The sequence below is a fragment of the Musca domestica genome, unplaced genomic scaffold (genome assembly GCF_030504385.1).
Source record: "Musca domestica strain aabys unplaced genomic scaffold, Musca_domestica.polishedcontigs.V.1.1 10, whole genome shotgun sequence".
Classification (NCBI taxonomy): Eukaryota; Metazoa; Arthropoda; class Insecta; order Diptera; family Muscidae; genus Musca; species Musca domestica.
The window spans coordinates 9822045-9842397 of NW_026712115.1; the positions used below are offsets into that span (position 1 = coordinate 9822045).

Here is a 20353-nt window from a genome sequence, read left to right on the forward strand (position 1 = left end):
CGGCAAAAAAAACCCACAAGCTTAGGTTCCCTCATGCCAAAGTACTTTATTCCAGAAAGAGAATAATTCATTGACCACACCGAGATTAACACAACGCTCAGTAGCTGTGGCACAGATCTCTTACTCTTATTTAAACACAGCAAAAAACCCCAAGAGAACTCAGATGATAACGAGAATATTTGCAAAGCCATGACGTTATAAAATCAGAATATTCAATGAAATTTCAGTCAGTATACGGCGGAGAGTAAGGCAGCAATCAGGTTTTTAAACGTAACGCAAATCAAGAAAATCAAAACAAAAAATAAAACAACAAAATTACAATGAAAAAAGAATGCAGCTCCGGCGTTAATAAAGCATGGAAATTTTGTAAGATAAAAATAAAAGCATTTACCAAAAGAATATTTATAAATTGTGTACAATTTTGTATTGACTAATTTCAGTTCTAATTGCCACGACAAGCCTGCACTTGGTTGCCGCTCAATGTACTTCCCCGGAATGTATTGCACTCCTCAGTGGTCAGAAACAATTTGATGACAGAGAGACAGCAGAAACAAAATACGTTGAAAAGATCAAGACAACCCCGGCACCGACACGAATCTATTTCCCCAGTGAAACACAGAATATTAAAATACCCTCGGACAGTTTTAATGTCAAACTATATCAGCTGATGTCGAGGGCAACAAAGGATCAAAATCTGTGTATTTCCCCATTGTCGGTTCAGACATTGCTGACATACCTTTCCACCGTTTCCGAGGGGAAACTACACGATGAACTCTCACGGCTATTGGATTTGCCAGAGAATCAAACTCTAGTGGCCAAAACATATCAGATGTTAACCCAACTGCCAACAGAGAACACCGATGCCAATAATACAATCATCTTTGGAAATAAACTCTACTTTGACGAGCGTTACGGTTTCCTGAAGAGAAATGTGCTCGATTCTGCTCAACGTTTGTATGCCACCGATCTAGAATCCGTGGATTTTCTATTGCCTTCTAAGGCCGCTGATAAAATTAATTCCTGGGTATCGGATAAAACACGACATCTTATCGAGAATATTGTCAACGCCGATTCTTTGAAGTCCAACACCATGGCATTGTTGGTCAATTCGGTTTATTTCAAAAGTGAATGGGAGAACAAATTTGCCCTGTACGATACGACGATGCGACCATTCTTTTTAAATCCTCGAAAAGAGATTCAAGTGGAGACCATGTACACTGAAGACCTTTTCCGTTATGGTAGTTTTGAACAGCTGGGAGCGACGGTGTTAGAAATACCCTATAAACTCGATGACTTCACAATGATGATAATATTGCCCAAGGATATCGATGGTTTGGCAGAAGTTGAAAGACGTCTATCAGAAATTAGTTTGAAACTGATCTCATATCGATTGGAAACGCGTGAAGTTATTGCAAAAATACCGAAATTTAAAATTGAATTTGAGGCGGACATGATACCAACATTACAACAGGTGAGTAATGCGTTTTATGCAGAGTAAATGAATGTGCTACGCTTAGAGGGTGGAAGAGAATTCTAAAATAAGCCTTTAAGGACAAAATTTGGGCGGATACCCCATGTCAGGGAAGAATTCCGGGGGAAAGGAACCTTGAGTAGCGATTCCCTATTAACTGGTAACTTAATTAGCTGTAATTTGGTGATATTGGTTCTTAGGTGGTCTTTAATCCCAGCAGCAGCATGATTAGTGTAGATCTATATAATTGTATTTTTTCATCCAAATTAGCTGTAATTTGACATTTTCTCGAGGAATATTAACTCTTCGCAATAACAGACTTTGACATAAATCATATATGCCCATATATGTTTTATACTTTTAAGGTCCTGCGGAAATTGTCTGGAAGAAGTGTATTTAACTTGATATTTAAAAATCTTGAGGAGTAAAGCTCATTTTCTCGAAAAAAGTCCAATATAGGTCATGGTTTGCAATCCCTAAACTACACCGCCTAATTATTGGCACTTAAAAAAATCTGATTAAAATTTCTCAACAGAATACGTTACAATTTCGTATTTGGGTTTCGTAACTAAAATAAACCCATATTCCGAAAGTATTCCGATTTTAGATATTTTTAAGTCATAAGTCTTACGAACTTGGATTCAATTTTTATTCCTAAGGTAAAAGGTATATGAAGTTTGAATTGGCCGCATTAAAAGCTGTTCTTATTTTTATACCCTCCACCATAGTAAGTGGAGGTTGTGACTTATAACACCTCTAAATGTATATTTTTGACCCCACAACGTGTCTGTCTGTCCGTCACTGAAATCACTCTAGCTTCCGAACGATGTGAAGTAGGTGGATAACATTTTACTCCGGCGTGTGATAAATTTGCAGGACTTTTGGTATTAAAAATGGGATGTATCGACAGATTTAATGTTTTTTGGGAGTTTTAATCACAATTTTAATCCGAATTTGCTATAAAGTGGCAGTATATGTTCCCATTGCGAAAGAATTATCTTTGCCCAGAGATATCAGTATAGGTCTGGGTTTTCCTATAGTCCCATATAACAGTTCCTCCAAATTTGAAATTTGAATTTCCAAAAGGTTCCTATATTCTATAACAGACAATTGCTAATAGAGGTATAGAGGTATAGCTCTCATGTCACGGTACTTTCCTAAATTCGGTATTTTGATGATTTTAGCGACATTATCCACCGGAATTATAAACAAATATTTATATTGAAGTTTCGTAATGGGTGCTACAGCCTATGATCGAAAATTTCCCATGCAGATCCACACCTTCATATAGGTTCCATATAACATTATTCACCGAAATTGTTAAAAATTTCGTATTTGAATATCGTACTGACTTATAGGCCACAATATAGCAGTAACTCCCTATATTAGTTTTTTTATGACTTTAGCGGTATTTTTCAAAGGCATTTTATTGAAAATTTACAAATTCATTCCAAATAGTGGAGGGTGTTCCAAGTTTGGCCTTACCAAACTTATTGTTTTCGCACTTTCTATCTTCTCCTACTTCTTCATTTCGAAGAGTTGCGTTGCCAGTTTTGCTTTAGTGCTGAGCCAAGTTTACTTACGGGAAATTTTTATTGTTTAGGTCGACAGGTGGCAATTATGGCCCAATCCGCACGAAAGTTTGTATAGAGCCGAGGGTAAAGTCAGAATAGAAGCCTTTTTTTCGAAGATGACTGCAAAATATTAAGGGGTTGAAATGGACCAAAAACAGAAAAATGCCCTTATTTTGCAGCTGCCCCACAGTTCGCAATTATAGACCAATCGACACGGAATTTAGCATTGGGTTAGAGCCTAGGGCTGGGCCTTGTTTGATCATCATACACTATTCAGCTGGTCAAACAGACCATAATTCCTATGTTAAAGAATGTGAACATTTCTGAACTGAACCGAATATGTGTTCAGAGTATTATATACAAGTCGCCATCAAAGTCCGATCCTCACGAAATTGTGTATGGGGCTAGGGTTAGGATCAGAATTGAAGCCTATTGTTTTTGAAGATGTTAGGAGTTCGTAAATTTAAGTTTTCCTGACTTTGCAGTCGATCTACAGATTAAAAACATTGGTACATCATTATCTGGTCCTGCTGGCCTGGTATCCAAATAAAGGCTCCTGTGTCGTTTAAAAGAAGTTGTTAATCGTTTAACACAATTCAATCTGGTCTTTTTTGATATTACAGCCATAATGAACAAGTAAGCAAAGGCTACAGTCGAGCGGGGCCGACCGTCGAATACCCTACAACACTTTAATAAGTGATACAGTTTATATAGGCGAGATACTCGAAAGAATTCCACAAGATATTGTGACAAATAATAAAAGAAAACCATCAGGTTTCGTTCTCTAATAATAGTAACTTAATCTAATTTGCTCATTTCCAATTTATAGGTAGATATTGCACGCAAATGGTCTTCGTAGATCTGGAACCAATATTTCCCAAAGACCTATGATCTCTCAGAAGTGGCAAAAGATTAACATTTATTATTGGTTTTTGACTAAAACGCATCTATATGAGATACAGACATTTGACTAAATTCTTCGACGAAATCAGCCTTAACGAAATAGGCAGAAGTGCGTCTTTCCTGTATTTGTGAATTCTCCAAAAAGTCACTGGAATGGACATTTTCGTATTTTGTCTACAAAAGTTGGCAAACTATTTCACACATTGAATATTTTTGGATGGCCATCCAAAACTATTTGGCTTTTGCAATGTCCGATAACCTCCATTCAAATGGGCGTGAGGTTCGGGCGATAATTACGACTTGCTTACAATTTTGCAGTTTTTTTTTTGTCCATTTCAACCCCTAAATATATGGCGATTATCTCCAAAAAGAGTAGGCTTCTATTCTGACCCTCATCTTATCCCCATGCAAAATTTCATAAGGATCGGGCCATAAATGCGATCGGTATATGATATCCTGATATCCTAACTACTTAGTTTTGTTAGCTGTAGAAATATTACCAAATGTTTAATTCAAAATGAAAATATGCCAAAAATATGACAAAATTGAAAAAATATGAGAAAATATTACAAAATCAATATTTTCATCATTAGAGAGATATTTTTATGCAATTTTTTTAGACGTTTTTTCTTTCCTGCCAAGAGCCATTTTGAATTAATGAGAACTGTCGAAATCAGTTCAGCCGTTTGATAGACATATATATTTTGCTATATATCCGATTTGATGGATGTTAACATCAATGTAAAGATCAGAAGTAACCTTGTCATGGCTATGTGATTTCGCCGGGATTTAAAATATTCGCGGTTTAATGAAAAAATTTGAATTTTTTCAACACAAAAAAATATGGTCTATTTTACCCGCTAAATATCCGATGACCACCCAAATTGGTAGGCTTCTTCCCCGCCCTAAACTCTTGCTACATGTGTCGATTGGTCTATAATTGCGACCTGTATAGCTACTGCAAAATCCGACATTTTTTCAGTATTTGGTCCATTTCAACCCCTAAACATTTGGCGATCATCTCCAAAAGAAACAGGCTTCTATTCTGACCCTAACCCCACTTTCGTGCAAAATTTCGTAAGGATCGGGCCATAATTGCGACCTGTAGAGAGATTACAAATTAACATGGACAGACGGACAGACGGACGAACGGACATACCTAGCTAGATCGACTCAGCTCGGCTAGCTAGGAAGATCCATATATACTTTCCTATGTGGGAAACAAATATTTCGAGGTGTAACATTATTTTTGGCCCAATCAAACTTATAATACCCCCAACACATAGTGTTGTAGGGTATAAAAATTTACTGTCTATAAGAAAGTTTAAAATTGTCGATCTTTAGTTAGCGGCAAGTCATTGCACGGATCTCCGCTTGAAATACCATGTTATGATCCCACAAATTGATTTATATTAACGTTTTATACTATGATCTCTCCACATAGACTAGTTTAAAGCTTTTTTTGACTGATTCAGCTCAGTAAGTATTATGGCGTCATGGCGTCTATTCGAAATGGCGATAAAACGCTATTAAGGTCATATTGTTCTTGTTTTATACAATAAATAATAGTGGAAATCCCATAGGGGCTTTCATAAGAATATTATCATTATATTTCTTGATAGTATTGTGTAAAAAAAGGATGTTTGTACATTTTCAAGTTGAACTTGAAATAGATTATATTTGGAAAACCAGAACAAAGGCTTTAATTGATTGAGAGGGATTGACATGAAATTGTGTAGTTCATTGCAGATACTAAGGCTGTTATATATACATTTGTATGATTACATATAAATGTTCACCTCGCATGTGGATTCTTGATAGTTTTGTTGCATTGTTTTAGAATTAAATTTTCTAACTTATGAAGGCATCAGACCAGGTTTGTGTGAAAGCGTACTAAGAGTATCTAAAATAGCTGGGTAAAGCAGCATCTTGAAATTTTATATACACATGAGCACTGGCGTATCGTAACGAGAAAAGATGGAACTTTCAGTAATATGTATTTTAAGAGCACGAAGTGTACAAAAAAATACTAATTTCCGTGCCATTATAGAATTCTGTAATTATATCCTACAACACGATGTGTTGGGATTATTATATGTTTGATTGAGCCAAAAATTATGTAACGCGTCGAAATATTGGTTACCCACATAGGAAAGTATATATGGATCTGCCTATCTCGCCGAGCTGAGTCGATCTAGTTATGCATGTCCGTCCGGCCGTCTGCCTATGTTAATTTGTAATCACTCTACAGGTCGCAATTATGGTCCGATCCTCACGAAATTTAGCATGGAGGTGGGGTTCGGGTCAGAATATTGTTTTTGGAGATGATATCATAACATTTATGTTGAATGGTTGAAATGGACAAAAAACAGAAAAAAATGCCTGATTTTGCAGCTGCCCTACAGGTCGCAATTATAGACCAATCGAAGCGGTATGTAGCATGGGGCTAGAGTTTCGGCTGTTCAGAATCTTACCATTTTGTTTGATCATCGGACAATATCTGGCTGGTAAAATAACTTTTTAACTTTTATAATTTTTATGTAAAACATAAGAAAATTTCCTCGTAGCCGCGGATATTTGTAATTTTGCCGAAATCACAAATGCATAAAAATGTCCCTTCTGACCGTTACATTGATGCTCATATCCAAGATATCGCATATATAGCAAAATATCTACAATCTCATACGTAATTAAGGGGATTTTGGTTAGACTGCTTATAACTCAAGAACGGCTGTACGGATTCTGATAATTCTCACAAGTTCGGAATGTCTTTGCCAGAAAAGGATAAAACATAAGAAAATTGCGTGAAAATATGTAAATAAAAAAGTAATTTTCTTTTTAGATTTTTGTCATATTTTTTATCGAATTGTAATTTTAATATGTTTTCACCTTATAACACTATGTTTTTGGATTATTATATTTAAATCAACATTATCATCCGTTTCTCAAGAAATTTAGCATGTGGATAGAAAATGGGTCAGAATTGAAGCCTATTGTTTTTCAAGGTATATATTTAAGGAATCGAATGGACCAAAAATTAAAACTTTCCTGATCTTGAAGAGGCTCTACAGTTCATAATTATGGTTAGGACAGAGCAGAAGTGTAGCATTTTGGACGATCCGTGAATTATAGTTACCGGGAAAAATGGACCACAGCTTTTGTGTGAAATTGTTTTGGATACCTACCAGCACGGTTAAAAACCAAAGGCAACATATGAGCAGGACAGTATAGCATTATTTCAAATAATCAACTAAAATGTGTTTGGACCTAAGGAGGTTTTCCAATATATTATATGTTGTAGGGTATAGCCTTTGATTACTTGTTTAGTATTTATATCACTATTATAATTATACTATTATCGAAAATATGAAGCTTGAAACATGAAAGCTTACATATGGATCGTTGTTAATGGGTAGGTTGGAATAATGCTGCATGTTTTTTTTATACCCTACACCACAAGGTGGTCAGAGTATTATGTCTTTGTGCATTTGTTTGTAACAGGCGAAAGGAAACGAGATAGACCCATAGTTCCTTTTGATGATCTGCATAGAATCACATTCTGAGTCGATTTATGCATATCCGTCCGTCCGTCTGTCCATGTATTTTTGTAAACAAAGTACAGTTCGCATTTATTGCCCTATCCAGATAAAATTTTGCACAAATCATTTGTATGGCCCAAGGACGAACCCTATTGAAAATATAATCGGTCAAAATTTATATATAGCTCCCATATATATCTTCGTCCGATTTGTTTTTTATTGTGCACCAAACGTGTAATATCAGTCCGAATAGTATGGATTTTTGCACGTACGATCAGATTTGACCTGAAAATAAGTATGCCAAATTTGATCGAAATCGGTTCAGATATAGCTATAGCTCCCATATATATTGTTCATCCGATTTGTTATTTTTGTCCTCCGCAGACGTAATATGCACTCTGTAACAACAATATTTGGGGAAATATATCAAATATAGCTCAGAAATACATTTGCTAAATTTTATTGAGATCGGTTTAGATTTGGGTATAGCTCCCATATATACTGTTCATCCGATTTGTCATATTTGTTACCCACAGCCGTAATATGCACTCCGTAACAACGATATTCAAGGAAAAATATCAAATACAGCTCAGAAATATCTTTGCCAAATTTTATCGAGATCGGTTCCGATTTGGATATAGCTCCCATATTTATCTTTATCCGATTTCAAATTAATTGTGCACTGGGTAATATTGTGCAATGGGTAATACAAGTCCGAATTCAAAAGGTACAAATACTTCGGCATATTTAGCCCTTTGAACTTTAAATTATAATTATAATCATAGCGTGTATGATGGAATTCTCCCATAAAAACTTTTAATTGTTATGCGCAGCTCTGCTAAATTAGCAAAGTGGTGTAGGGTATCATAAAGTCGGAATATGCAACAATATTTAAACCAGTAAAGAAAGGTCAAAAGTCGGGAGAGCCGGCTTTATGATACCCTACACCACTATGCATGTTTAGCAGAGCTACCCCTTATAAATAAATTTTTATATTGGGAATTAATGTGAAGTGGATCGTAGCAAGTATTAACCTTTTTTGAATGCGTATTACGGCTTTAGAGCAATTATTATTTTGAAATCAGAATGAATTATATAGGAGGTATATCCAACTTTGAATCCATTTCCACCAAATTTGATTTGAGGCTTTTATACCCCTCGTACCAAATAACGTTCCTATACAGAATTCGTGAAGAATTAACTTCGGCCGGACCAATTTTTTAATACCCTCCACCTTTGGGTAAAGAAAACATTTTTATATAACAGTATCTGAATTCAAACGTGTTCAATTTTAAACTACAAATACCAAATGCTGTTGATCTTTTCAAAAAACCGCAAAGGCCGTTATATGGGGGCCACACCAAAACGGGAACTTCAATTTAAAACTTCAAGGTTTAAATTTTAAACTTCAAGGTTTGTCATCTAACAAATCTTCTTAAATATCAAATTAGAAACAATTTAGGGTGTATATGTGACTAGAATTTAACCGAGTATCGGTGGATATCGTAATATGTGCACCTACATTTTCAATGTTCTGTGGCAAAAATCATCAAAATACCGAAATCGGGAGTTTTCAGGTGGATAATATTAAAATATTCGTCAGAATTTCACCAAATCTCGAATTATTTCCGGGATAAATTCAATTCAATGTGCAAAAACCTCTCCAGTTTGGGCTGATAAGATCTGAACCAATATCAAAAAAATTTTGAAGAGGTATTTCTGAGCTCTATCTCATATTTGGTACAAAATATCATAGTTGTGGTGTCCATATTACGAAGGTGAGGGACTTAAACACCAAATCGAATGAAACATATATATGGAAGCTATACCTATATCTGAATCGATTTTCACGAACTTCAAAGTAAAGGCTGAATTTGGTCGTATGTGCAAAAATCCAATCCATTTGGATATTTGGTGTACAATAAACCTGAAATCGGATAAATATATATGTGGGAGCTGTATTCAAATATGAGGTAGTTCTGGGATGTATCTCAAATCTAGTTCAAAATATTATTGTTGAGGAGTGCATATTAAGAATGGGAGGGATATAAATCACAAATCGGAAGAAACATATGTGTGGAAGCTATAGCTATATAAGAGCCGATGTTCTCTAAATTTGAAGTACTTACTTCTGAGATGATAGTTGGTGCACAATACTTTTGAAATCGATCGATGTTATGTATGGAAGCTATATCCAAATCTATTTCTATTTCGTCCTTGGGCCAAACAAATGATTTGTTAAAAACTTTATACCAATCAGATAATAAATGCGACATTTACTTTGTTTACAAAAATACATGGACAGACGGGCGAACAGATAGAACGACCGACGCACATGCATAAATCGACTCAGAATATGATGTTATGAAGATAGTCAAAAGGAACAATGAGTCCAAATGCACAAAGACATAATGTCCTGTACCACAGTGTGACGTAGGATATAAAAATGCATAGGTCGACTTTTTTAATGAAAATCGAAATAGTAAAAATACAGCAAAATCGGTTAAAAATTGGGTTTGAAGTTCTTAAGATCTGAAAATATAGAATGGGTATCCCGCATCTTTTGATGCAAATTATGGGCAGGCAAGAAAATCGGCGAGGATATTTGAATTAAATCGTGGTCACCTTGCTTTTCACAATTCAGGTGTTTTTGTCTGGCAAATATTGTTGTTTCGTTCCAGTGACTATCAAGGTCTTGTATATTTGTTAATTATTATTATTAATTATTATTATTCAAAAATTTATAATTTTAAAAAAAGTAATAATTTTCTCTCAATTTCTTTACATTCATAGTTGGGGTTGCGTTCTCTATTCAACCGTGATTCTCGGATCAATATATTCAAACATCCATCGGAACCCTTGGTTGTAGATCAAATGAGGCACAAGACTGTGATAAATGTCAACGAAGCTGGCACAGAGGCAGCAGCAACCACTTGTAAGTGTTACATATATAAATAAAAATCAATAATATAAACACTAACCTCAATTATATTATTTTACAGTTGCAAAAATAGTTCCCCTGTCAATTCCAGTGGGCTTAGTGCGTTTTACGGTTGATCATCCCTTTATATTTGTTATACGAAACTCGAGAGCTGTATACTTTATGGGACATGTTGTCGATTTTTAAATAAGGTGAAATATATATTTTTGAAGGAAATAAATACAATTTCAAAAATTACAAGATTTATAAAAATAAGTTTTGTTCAATTGAATTCAGCCCAAATTAATTGGCAAGTAATAATTTTCTTACTAAATGCCTACATTAAAATTGATTTTTATATCTGCTCTCTAATCTAAAAATTTTCATGCTGAGAATACTGGAAATCTTCATGTAGTACCTCTATCTATTTTACTAAAATTTTGCTCTGTGTTCCTAATATTTTCATTTCCTTCCAAGCACATGTCATTTTCACATTCATGGACACTTTACGGCGTCATGAGTCTCATTAGTATTAAAAGTTTATTGTTCAACTTGTCTTTTGTATTTTTTCTCAAGACCAAAACATCTCCACTTCTCAAATTTAAAATATGTTCCACCCACATAGCAACGTGAAATGCCGGTACTGCATTTTTGCCAGTAAGTGTTGCACAATAACATAAATATTTTACTATAAACTTTGAAGCACAAAAAAAACGAAACAAACGTTTATTATTTGCAACAACTTAGCATATCGGAAATCTAGAGAAACCTAATATTATGGAAACGCAATCTTGCCATGCAGTTTGTAAATTAAGTGCTTGAATTTTTCACTTAAGTTAAAGTGTCAAAGATGATGCCTTCGAACCATGTATAACATACAGAATTTTGTTTTTTGGCTCGCTTTAGTTTTGTATATGTGTGTTACAGACAAAAATGATTAAAAATACGGTAGTATAACAGAACTTAAATCCAAGAAATTGCATCGAAAATATAATTTTATGCAACATTAAAATTATCCCCGTTTGGCTCACCATTCTACTTTGTTTCGAAACATGCAAATATTTACTATCAGTACTTCCGTTCAAATATATTACATAATGAATTTATTTCTAACTCATTTAATTTTCGTATAAATTATATTAAGGGTTTCAAAATTAACCATTTTATCCATACAGTTACACAGACACTCTGACAACGTACACGTTTGGGAATTTTAAAATTCGACTGCTAATCTAAAAGCATTAACAGTTGTCTTAATACTTCAATTCATAATACCACTTCTTTTTCCATGCTATAAGTTAAATTGAGTACCATTTAGAACTTTTCGTAGATACAGGGTGAGATGAAAAAACTGCAATCATATTCAGACTGCTGTCATTTCTGAGCCACTCGTCCGACAGCTGTTAAAATTATTTCTGTGACAGCTCATTATCATGTTTACAAGAGTACGGACGCTTTAAGGTAAGCTTTTTCCAGAAAAAAATTATTTGAGATGGATTTCAAGCGTCATAGTGTGATTTCTTTATATTTGACTGGAAAACCACAAGTGGCTATCTTTAGGGAACTCCAGCATTAAAATGTGAATAAATTTTTTTGTGTCTCATACAATCGCTCGTTACCGTGATACCAGTAGCGTAGCCCAACGTCAAGGAAGTGGACGGAAGAAAACAGCAATATCAGCAGATATGATTCCAAAAGTAAAGAAGCGATTTTGATTTGGTAGCTCAGATAGATTTGGTAGCTTTGGTAGCATCAGAATAAATGCCGAATGTTATCGTGAAAATATTCTGGAGGGTGTATTAAAGCCTTGGGCACGCAAACATTTTGGCCGCAGGCCTTGGACATTCCAACAGGACTCAGCACTCGCTACTCAAGAATGGTTACCAAATGAGGTTCCTCGCTTCATCTTCGGATACCAATCCGTTAGACTATTGTGTCTGGAGTATTTGGGAAAGCAAGGTTGGCACTAAAAAATACCAAAAAGTCGATCACCTCAAGCAAGCACTTCGCCGGGAATGGGCCAAAATACCGCAGAGCAACATTCGGGCAGCGTGTGAGGGTTTCATTGGCGGTTTGAAGGGCATTGTTCGTGCCATAGGTGACCAATTCGAACAAATCTAAACTTATTTTTAAATTTGATGCTATTTCCGACGTTATTTGCTTTCATTCAATAAAATTTAAAAAAGGAAAAAATTATGACGTTTATCTTTGTTGCAGTTCTTACATTTAAACCACATTTCCAAAACTACCACTTTATATCAACCCTACTTCCTAATTTGAATTTCATACTAAATTTCTTACCTTGTCCAAATCCAAATTTAGAACATTTTAGTACTTTTGCTACACTTTTTGTTGGAAATCTTTAGTTCATCGATCCTACACAACATTAAAGACCTCTAATTCAAGTTTCTGATTTCCAGTTCTATTCTTCCCTAAATACCAACATTAATGCTATTAAGTACTTTTCGTACTTTTTCGAATGTTCTTAAAAATCTATTTCCATATATCTAACACACTTCATAAAATGTTAACCTAATATTAAATTATGCCCGTGAAGATAAATTTTAAAATATAAATGCAATGTGTTGGTGCGCAAGGGGTTAATTGAAAAATGTTTTTTTTTTTTTTTTTATTATTAATGATTTTCACCATTTTTTTTTTTTTTTTTTTTGGATAAATCAACGTATTTTTAAATTAATTTAAATTAAATTAATTAATTTAATTAATTTAACAGGAAAATGACACAATTTCCCGACGAGGACGAATAACCAGAGTGGTGTTGGCGGTAGGGAAACTGCATGGAAAAAGCTGAATTGCACAAAAACTATGCTAGCTGCGTCATTGAGGCGGGTCTTAAATGAAAGGTCTCGAGGAGTACTTTCTGGCTATATATGCCTTATATTCCCAACTGATTTCGGATAATCGAATTTTTTCGATTTTCTAACCAAAGTGGCGGTTTCGGTAGGGAAACTGCATGGAAAATGCTGAATTGCACAAAAACTATGCTAGCTGCGTCATTGAGGCGGGTCTTAAATGAAAGGTCTCGAGGAGTACTTTCTGGCTATATATGCCTTATATTCCCAACTGATTTCGGATAATCGAATTTTTTCGATTTTCTAACCAAAGTGGCGGTTTCGGTAGGAAAACTGCATTTAAAATACTGAAATGCTGAAATCAGTTGGGAATATAAGGCATATATAGCCAGAAAGTACTCCTCGAGACCTTTCATTTAAGACCCGCCTCAATGACGCAGCTAGCATAGTTTTTGTGCAATTCAGCGTTTTCCATGCAGTTTCCCTACCGAAACCGCCACTTTGGTTAGAAAATCGAAAAAATTCGATTATCCGAAATCAGTTGGGAATATAAGGCATATATAGCCAGAAAGTACTCCTCGAGACTTTTCATTTAAGACCCGCTTCAATGACGCAGCTAGCATAGTTTTTGTGCAATTCAGCATTTTCCATGCAGTTTCCCTACCGCCAACACCACTCTGGTTATTCGTCCTCGTCGGGAAATTGTGTCATTTTCCTGTTAAACTAATTTAATTAATTAATTTAATTTAAATTAATTTAAAAATACGTTGATTTATCCAAAAAATATGGTAAAAATCATTAATATTAAAAAAAACTATTTTTCAATTAACCCCTTGCGCACCAACACATTGCATTTATATTTCAAAATTTATCTTCACGGGCATTATTAAATTTCAGATTTCCCGCTCTATCTCGTACTCATATACTAAATTTGATAACATTTAGTATTTTTTACTACGTTTTTTTAGAATACACTTCCTCACAAAAAGTGACACCAATACTAAATTGCAGATTTCTAACTCTATCCCTTCCGCATAAACCAAATTTGGTACCATTTAGTACTTTACGAATTTAATTGCACATATTTCCCAAACCACCCTCAAATCTCAACCATACACACTAAAACCAGTCCTAATATAAACTTTTAAAACTTCCAGTTTCATCCGTTCACTCAAATCCATTTTAGCATTTTGGTACACGTATTGTTACAATTTCGAAAAACCTTTTAGTTCTATCCTACACAAAATCAAATACCTAATTTCAAATTGCACTAAAAACTAAAAAAAGTAAAAATTAACAATCATGCATCAATTTTAGATATCCAGCTTTATCCCTTTCGCAAACACCAAATTTTATGCCATTTAGTAATTTTGAAAATTTTTTATACATATTTAGAAAAAACCTTTTCTTATCTCAACCCTACACACTAACGATGTCAACAGTTAAAATCTCCAGCTCCATCTGTGACCCAAATACAAATTGTTCCAAATTTAGTATCAATACATTTCTTACATTTTCATAATTCTTATACCAAATGTCTACATTTTAGCTCTATCCGTTTGCACAATGTCAAATGGTACAAAATGGTACCGGATTACAAAAAAAAAAAAAAAATACACCTTTAGTGAATCTGTCCTACATCCCATCGGAGAGCTTAATCCTAAATTTCGGAATTCTACCTTCATTCCCTTGACCAATACAATGGATTCCATTTTTAGTACGTTTTAGTACATCTAGTACACTTAAGGAGGAAGTAACATAATTTGTACAATCTGGAACTCCTAATAAATTTACCATGGAACGAACTTTCTCTCGGTGTTCCGACTGACACATACCTTAAGCATTTGAACTCAATTGATACTTGGGATAGTTTCGAATTTTACGAAAGTTGTGATCATGTAGTACCGTCTAATTAGGATATGCGAAGTTTGAAGAAAATTGGAAACTCATTTTATATTTTTCGAGAGTTATTATTGCTCGAAAATCCCTCTTTTTGGGGAGGAGGAGAGTCAGTGAGTCAATATTTTCGATGATAGCTTTGATTTAAATGTCACCAAATTTCGACTCTATTAGGTACTCTATTCGTTTTATTTAGATAAATGATTCGAAATTTTTGAGCTTTTGTGAAAGCACATACCAGAAAGAGTGGACCTGTATATTTCAACATCAAATATCGGGCAAGTCATGCTTAGCGCCAATTTTTTTATTTTATTATTTTTTTTCCAATTTTTGCAAAAGATCTTTATTGATACAAGTAATTGTCTCAATAATAATATAATAAAAATAGCCTAGATGATGTAAATAGAAATAGCAATCAAAACGAAAGAAAGGTCAGGAATGTGTCAATGCAGTTTTATAATTTAATTCGACCATTCCATATAACAATGATTTAAATAAAATTCCACTCAATTATGCCGGCGTCTCGGTTACTACAAAACAAAATCTGTTCTCTACGCAGTGGGCAAGCATTTTTGAGCGATTATCAGTTTATGTTGTCGTTGTTGTTTTCTTTTTCTTAACAAATTAGTACTAATTAACACACCAACATTCATAAATATTATTTTGCGCTACAAAAATTTTATTGAATCTATTTACAAATTAGTCACTTTCTTGGAATTTTGTTCGAAAATAACAAGGGTAGACCTAAAGTAAATCACCTACATCGGATGTGTAGGGAATATTTAGTTCGAACATGGTGCTACACTTCAATGGTGTTACTCTAATTTATTTTAAAGCTAGCATGTATATTAATATGACAAAGATTTGCATACGAATGGAATTGAGTAAATCATACTTGTGCCGTTGACATACACTCAAAGAAATTAGTGCTAATGAAGATCTTTTAAATTATTTCATATTGGTCAAAACAATTGATCAAATCTAGAGTATTCCAAATGGAACTCAATTGTGAAATCGGAATTGATAACCAGCTTTTTTGGGGTAGGATGGTAGAAATTAATGTGAAGGACTTGTGCTTCATCAGTCAATTCTCGGTCGCGTTATTTCGCTTTTTGGATACCAGAATTGGCCGCTCAGATCGTGCGATTTAACACCTTTAAATATTTTTTCTTTGGGGTTTATCTGAAGTCGATGGTTTACGCGAATAAGCCGACGATGACTCATTTATGCAAAACGGTGATTGAAAATTTCATAAAAAGATCGTGTGTATGCCAACAAAGCCGCGGGGGCCATCTACACAATATATACTTTACCACATTAAAATTTTTCACGTTTTTTTTTAATATTTGTGTTTTATTTATTCTAGTTCAGACAACGTAATAAACATTTTGGACACAAAATATTCAAATTCCATATTCAGCCTCACTGGCAAAAGCCAGTGAGCAACTTATGCCAGAAGTAAGTATTCTTAGGTATCTCCGTCCGGTATTGGGCGGAACCGTTATAAAGAACTTTACGAAAATGAAAACCTATTAAAACATTTTGTACGGGGTTGAATTACACTTTGAGATCCTTTTGTACAGATTTGATGTACCCGTAACCTATGTGGCAAACCACAAACAATTCCATAGCCAAATGGATTCAGCACCTTCAATATCGAGTGGATATACCCAATGGGAAACCTCAATACCAAATAAAAACTATTTTCGTTAAATGGGTTGCCAAAACTTTCAATATACATCAAATCGTTTAGACCCATTGAATGGGGTCTACTCTAAAACATGAACCAATTTCGGTACTTTTTATAGCCAATTCCATGGACAAATGAAAATGTTTTGAAATTTTCAAAATTTGAAAATGTGGTTAAAACCGTTCAAGTTTCCGAAATCTTGCGGTACAATTATTTTTGGTCACAATTTTGACTAAAATATCCTATTTTCAATCCCGTGAAACTTGCAGAAAATATGCGATTATAGGCAAACTTATAGTCATCTAGTGCGATCCTCAGTAATATGGATACATATCATTTGTTACAGCCAAAATTTACATCATAGGAATAAAGGTTCTAGAACAACTCACTCATTGGACGAATTCCGTTTTACGACATTCGGATTCTATCCCTCCGATTTTGAAAATTATAACTTACATAAACTTGAAACAAAAAGTCGGTTAATAATGTAGGTACAGTAGCTGTACCACAACGTGGACCTGCACAGACAATTTTCTGTCATAGTCTGTAGTATCCATTACAAACTTCAAGTACCAAATTTGAAACAATTCCAGAGAAAAATTTCGCTAAAATGAACAAAATACCGAATATCGGGAGGTACTGTTATATGGGGGCTTTACGAAGACGTAGACCTGCACAGACAATTTTCGGCTAAACTCATAAAGATACAAAATATATAGAGGAACCGTTATGGGGACTATACGAAGACCGGGACCTGCATATGCAATTTTCTGTCATATGCTGTAGTACCCACTAAGAAATTCAAAAATCATAAAAATATCGATTACAGGGAGATACCGTTATATGGGTCGTACCTGAAGACGAGGACGTGCATAGGCAAATTTCGGTCAGAGGCTGTAGCACTCATTAGGCACTTCAAATTACAAAGTTGATACATTTCCAGTAAAAATGAGACACAATACCCAAAAATTATATAATCTGTCGGTACACTTTCAACATAGACAAATAAAGGTATAGACTAAAAAGCTTTAAAATTTACCCCTTCCGGCAGATGTCACTCTGGTTTATCGTGGGCCAGTGAAGTCACTCAGGGCTAGTGAAGTCACTCGAGTTCGAAAACAATTTATTCATTTTTCTGCTATTTAAGCTTTATATTTTTATATTTCACAACATATTTGGGTAATGTCAATGTAAACAAAGTCACTGTTTAGTTTTTAATTGATAAATAGTAATAAATCATAAAAATATTCAATATTTTGTATTTTGAGAGAATTGAGTGAGTCCACTGAACCTCTCTTACAGCATGAACGACATCTATTGAAATGTTTTTTTCGAAGATAACATATGAGACAACTTTTTAGTCTATACCTTTATTTGTCTATGCTTTCTATACCTTAAGTCCTGCAAACCTACTCACTCACTCACTCACTCACTCACTCAAAAGCTGCGTTTATAAAAAAGGCCCTTACCGTAACAATTGATAAATTACAATAGTATTGGAGTATGTTCTCTTTGAGTTTGGTTGTTATTTGATAAACAATGCATAGCGCATTCATTCTTTTATAGCTTATGTAACACAATTCAATTATCTGTAAAAATGCAATAAATATCAGCCACCTTAAGTATTTTTTTCACTCACTCCAAACCGATATAACTCATTTTTTTCTCAGTGTAACGAAAAAAGCTCACTCAATTTTTTCTTAAAATTTATACTAAACGCTGGGCATCTGCTTCGAAGAAAATTAGACTAGTTGATGATGTGATAAGGTGTTAGTATTGATTTACATTTAGAGGAGTGAACATAAAATTCAAATAAGTGCTAGAAGTGGTTTAGTTAGTCTAAAAAATATGAAGTGCTACTTGTGTAAGATTTCCCCCTTTCTTAAACTTATCTAATATAATAACAACAAAAAAGAAGCGCTGGAGGTCAAAAATAAATCATTGTCTTTCTAGCTCTAGTTGTGACTATCGTGGCCATTGTGGGATTGGGTGAAGCAGCTACCACTTCATCTCTGGCCTCCAATGTTGCCCAGACCATTGACCGCAATATATTCGCTGCTGATTTTTATAATGCCGTAGCTTCAGAAAAGCTAAACGACAATGTTGTTGTCTCGCCGGCAGCTGTGCAAATTTCTATGGCCTTGGCTTTCTATGGTGCCAAGGGCAAGACAGCTACAGAAATGCAGACAGGTCTGCGTTTAGGTTCCAGTGATCCAGAACAAGTGGTACGCCGATTTGCCGATTTTCAACAGACTTTTGCCAGGGACAATAATATTCGTTTGGCCAACAATATTTATATCAATGAAAATCTGGAATTCAAACAAAAGTTTAAGGATGTTGCCCAGCGAGATTTTGAATCGAATATTGAAAAGGCTGATTTCCATCCACCCTACAACAAGCGAACAGCCGATCGCATCAACAAGGCAATGGAAACCAAAACGGCCGGCAAAATAACCAACATCTTGGATCATAACTTGCTGCAGGACCTGACAGAGGGTGTCATCGTCAATGGCATAAGCTTTAGTGCGCCCTGGCAGAAGGCTTTCCGTACCGACAAGACATCGCGTCGTTCCTTCTCCGCTGGCGGTCGTCAAACCTATCAAGTGGACACCATGTGGACTTTGAATAACTTCAATTATGGCGAATACAAAAATTTGGATGCCAAGGCTGTTGAACTGCCCTATCAGAACACAGACTTCTCAATGGTTATCATTTTGCCCAATCGCAAAGACGGTTTGCGTGATTTGTTGCAATCCCTGAAGAATAAAAATTTGGTGGCCGTTCTCGACGAAGGCTTCAGTTCACAAAAGGTGGAAATTTATTTGCCCAAATTCAGTGTAGCATTCAATACGAATCTGGAGGAACCCTTCAAAAAGGTAGGTATAACAAATCACCTTGGCCAGCCATAAACTTGATTGGAGGCACAATAAATTTTATATCTTTTCACAGTTGGGTGTCACTACCATGTTTACACGCCAAGGTGACTTTGGCAATATGTATCGTATGTTTGTTAGCCACTACATCAACAGTGCCAATCACAAGGCCTATGTTGATGTTTCGGAGACCGGCTCAGAGCAGCCATTGGAAACTGGAGGTGAGTAGCCAACAGACGATTGTCAGCAAATATGTTTGTCAAATAATTTTATTCTATTTTCCTTTTTTTTTCTTTGAGGTTTAGGTTTGAAAAATCTGTTCTCACGTACAAAGAAATTCGATGCAGATCATCCGTTTGTCTTTGCCATCAAACACAAGGATTCGGTGATATTTATGGGCCATGTTGCCAATTATGCCTATGTTTAAGTGTTATTGCGATTTGTAAAATAAATTATTTCGAAAAGAAAAAAAATGAAAAAGAATTCACGGTTATACAACGAGTGAATCAAAATAAACTACAAAATGACGCATATGAGTGTTGATCTGATAAGAAATGACATGTGTGACCCGGCTATGTACATATGTTTTGTTTGTGGCATTATGTGTTATCAGTGAAACGGAGAGAGTACTAGTGAAATGAAATTTAGAAATTCCAGAAATGTTTGTTTTT

At 34.8% G+C, this 20353-nt stretch overlaps 3 protein-coding genes across 4 annotated transcripts in view; 2 read left to right on the forward strand and 1 right to left on the reverse strand.

The window, feature by feature from the left end:
- The window catches only part of LOC131800400 (protein prickle), a 328219-nt gene that overhangs the window by 299658 nt on the left and 8208 nt on the right, over positions 1-20353 (reverse strand). The gene's annotated exons all lie outside the window — the stretch shown is intronic.
- Positions 321-10611, forward strand: SPN9 (antichymotrypsin-2-like; the record flags this gene model as incomplete). The annotated part of the gene is given in 4 exon segments (NM_001309043.1): positions 321-366; positions 441-1471; positions 10281-10422; positions 10490-10611. Coding segments are annotated over 4 exon segments (1341 nt in total), but the record flags the coding sequence as incomplete, so codon positions are not given.
- Positions 18568-20215, forward strand: LOC131800349 (serine protease inhibitor 42Dd-like). Of its 2 annotated transcripts, none has more exons than XM_059126196.1 (4): positions 18568-18673; positions 18763-19685; positions 19759-19903; positions 19982-20215. In XM_059126196.1, the coding sequence occupies exons 1-4, from the start codon at positions 18658-18660 to the stop codon at positions 20107-20109; spliced, it is 1212 nt and encodes a 403-aa protein (XP_058982179.1). In that variant the 5' UTR covers positions 18568-18657; the 3' UTR covers positions 20110-20215. The 2 variants fall into 2 exon arrangements, with proteins under 2 accessions (XP_058982179.1, XP_058982184.1); XM_059126201.1 differs by having other exon boundaries at positions 19988-20215.

Coding starts and splice junctions, on each gene's coding strand:
- LOC131800349 (XM_059126196.1), top strand. Junction 19,686..19,758: donor TGGAGGAACCCTTCAAAAAG/GTAGGTATAACA, acceptor ATCTTTTCACAG/TTGGGTGTCACTACCATGTT. Junction 19,904..19,981: donor GCAGCCATTGGAAACTGGAG/GTGAGTAGCCAA, acceptor TTTTTCTTTGAG/GTTTAGGTTTGAAAAATCTG.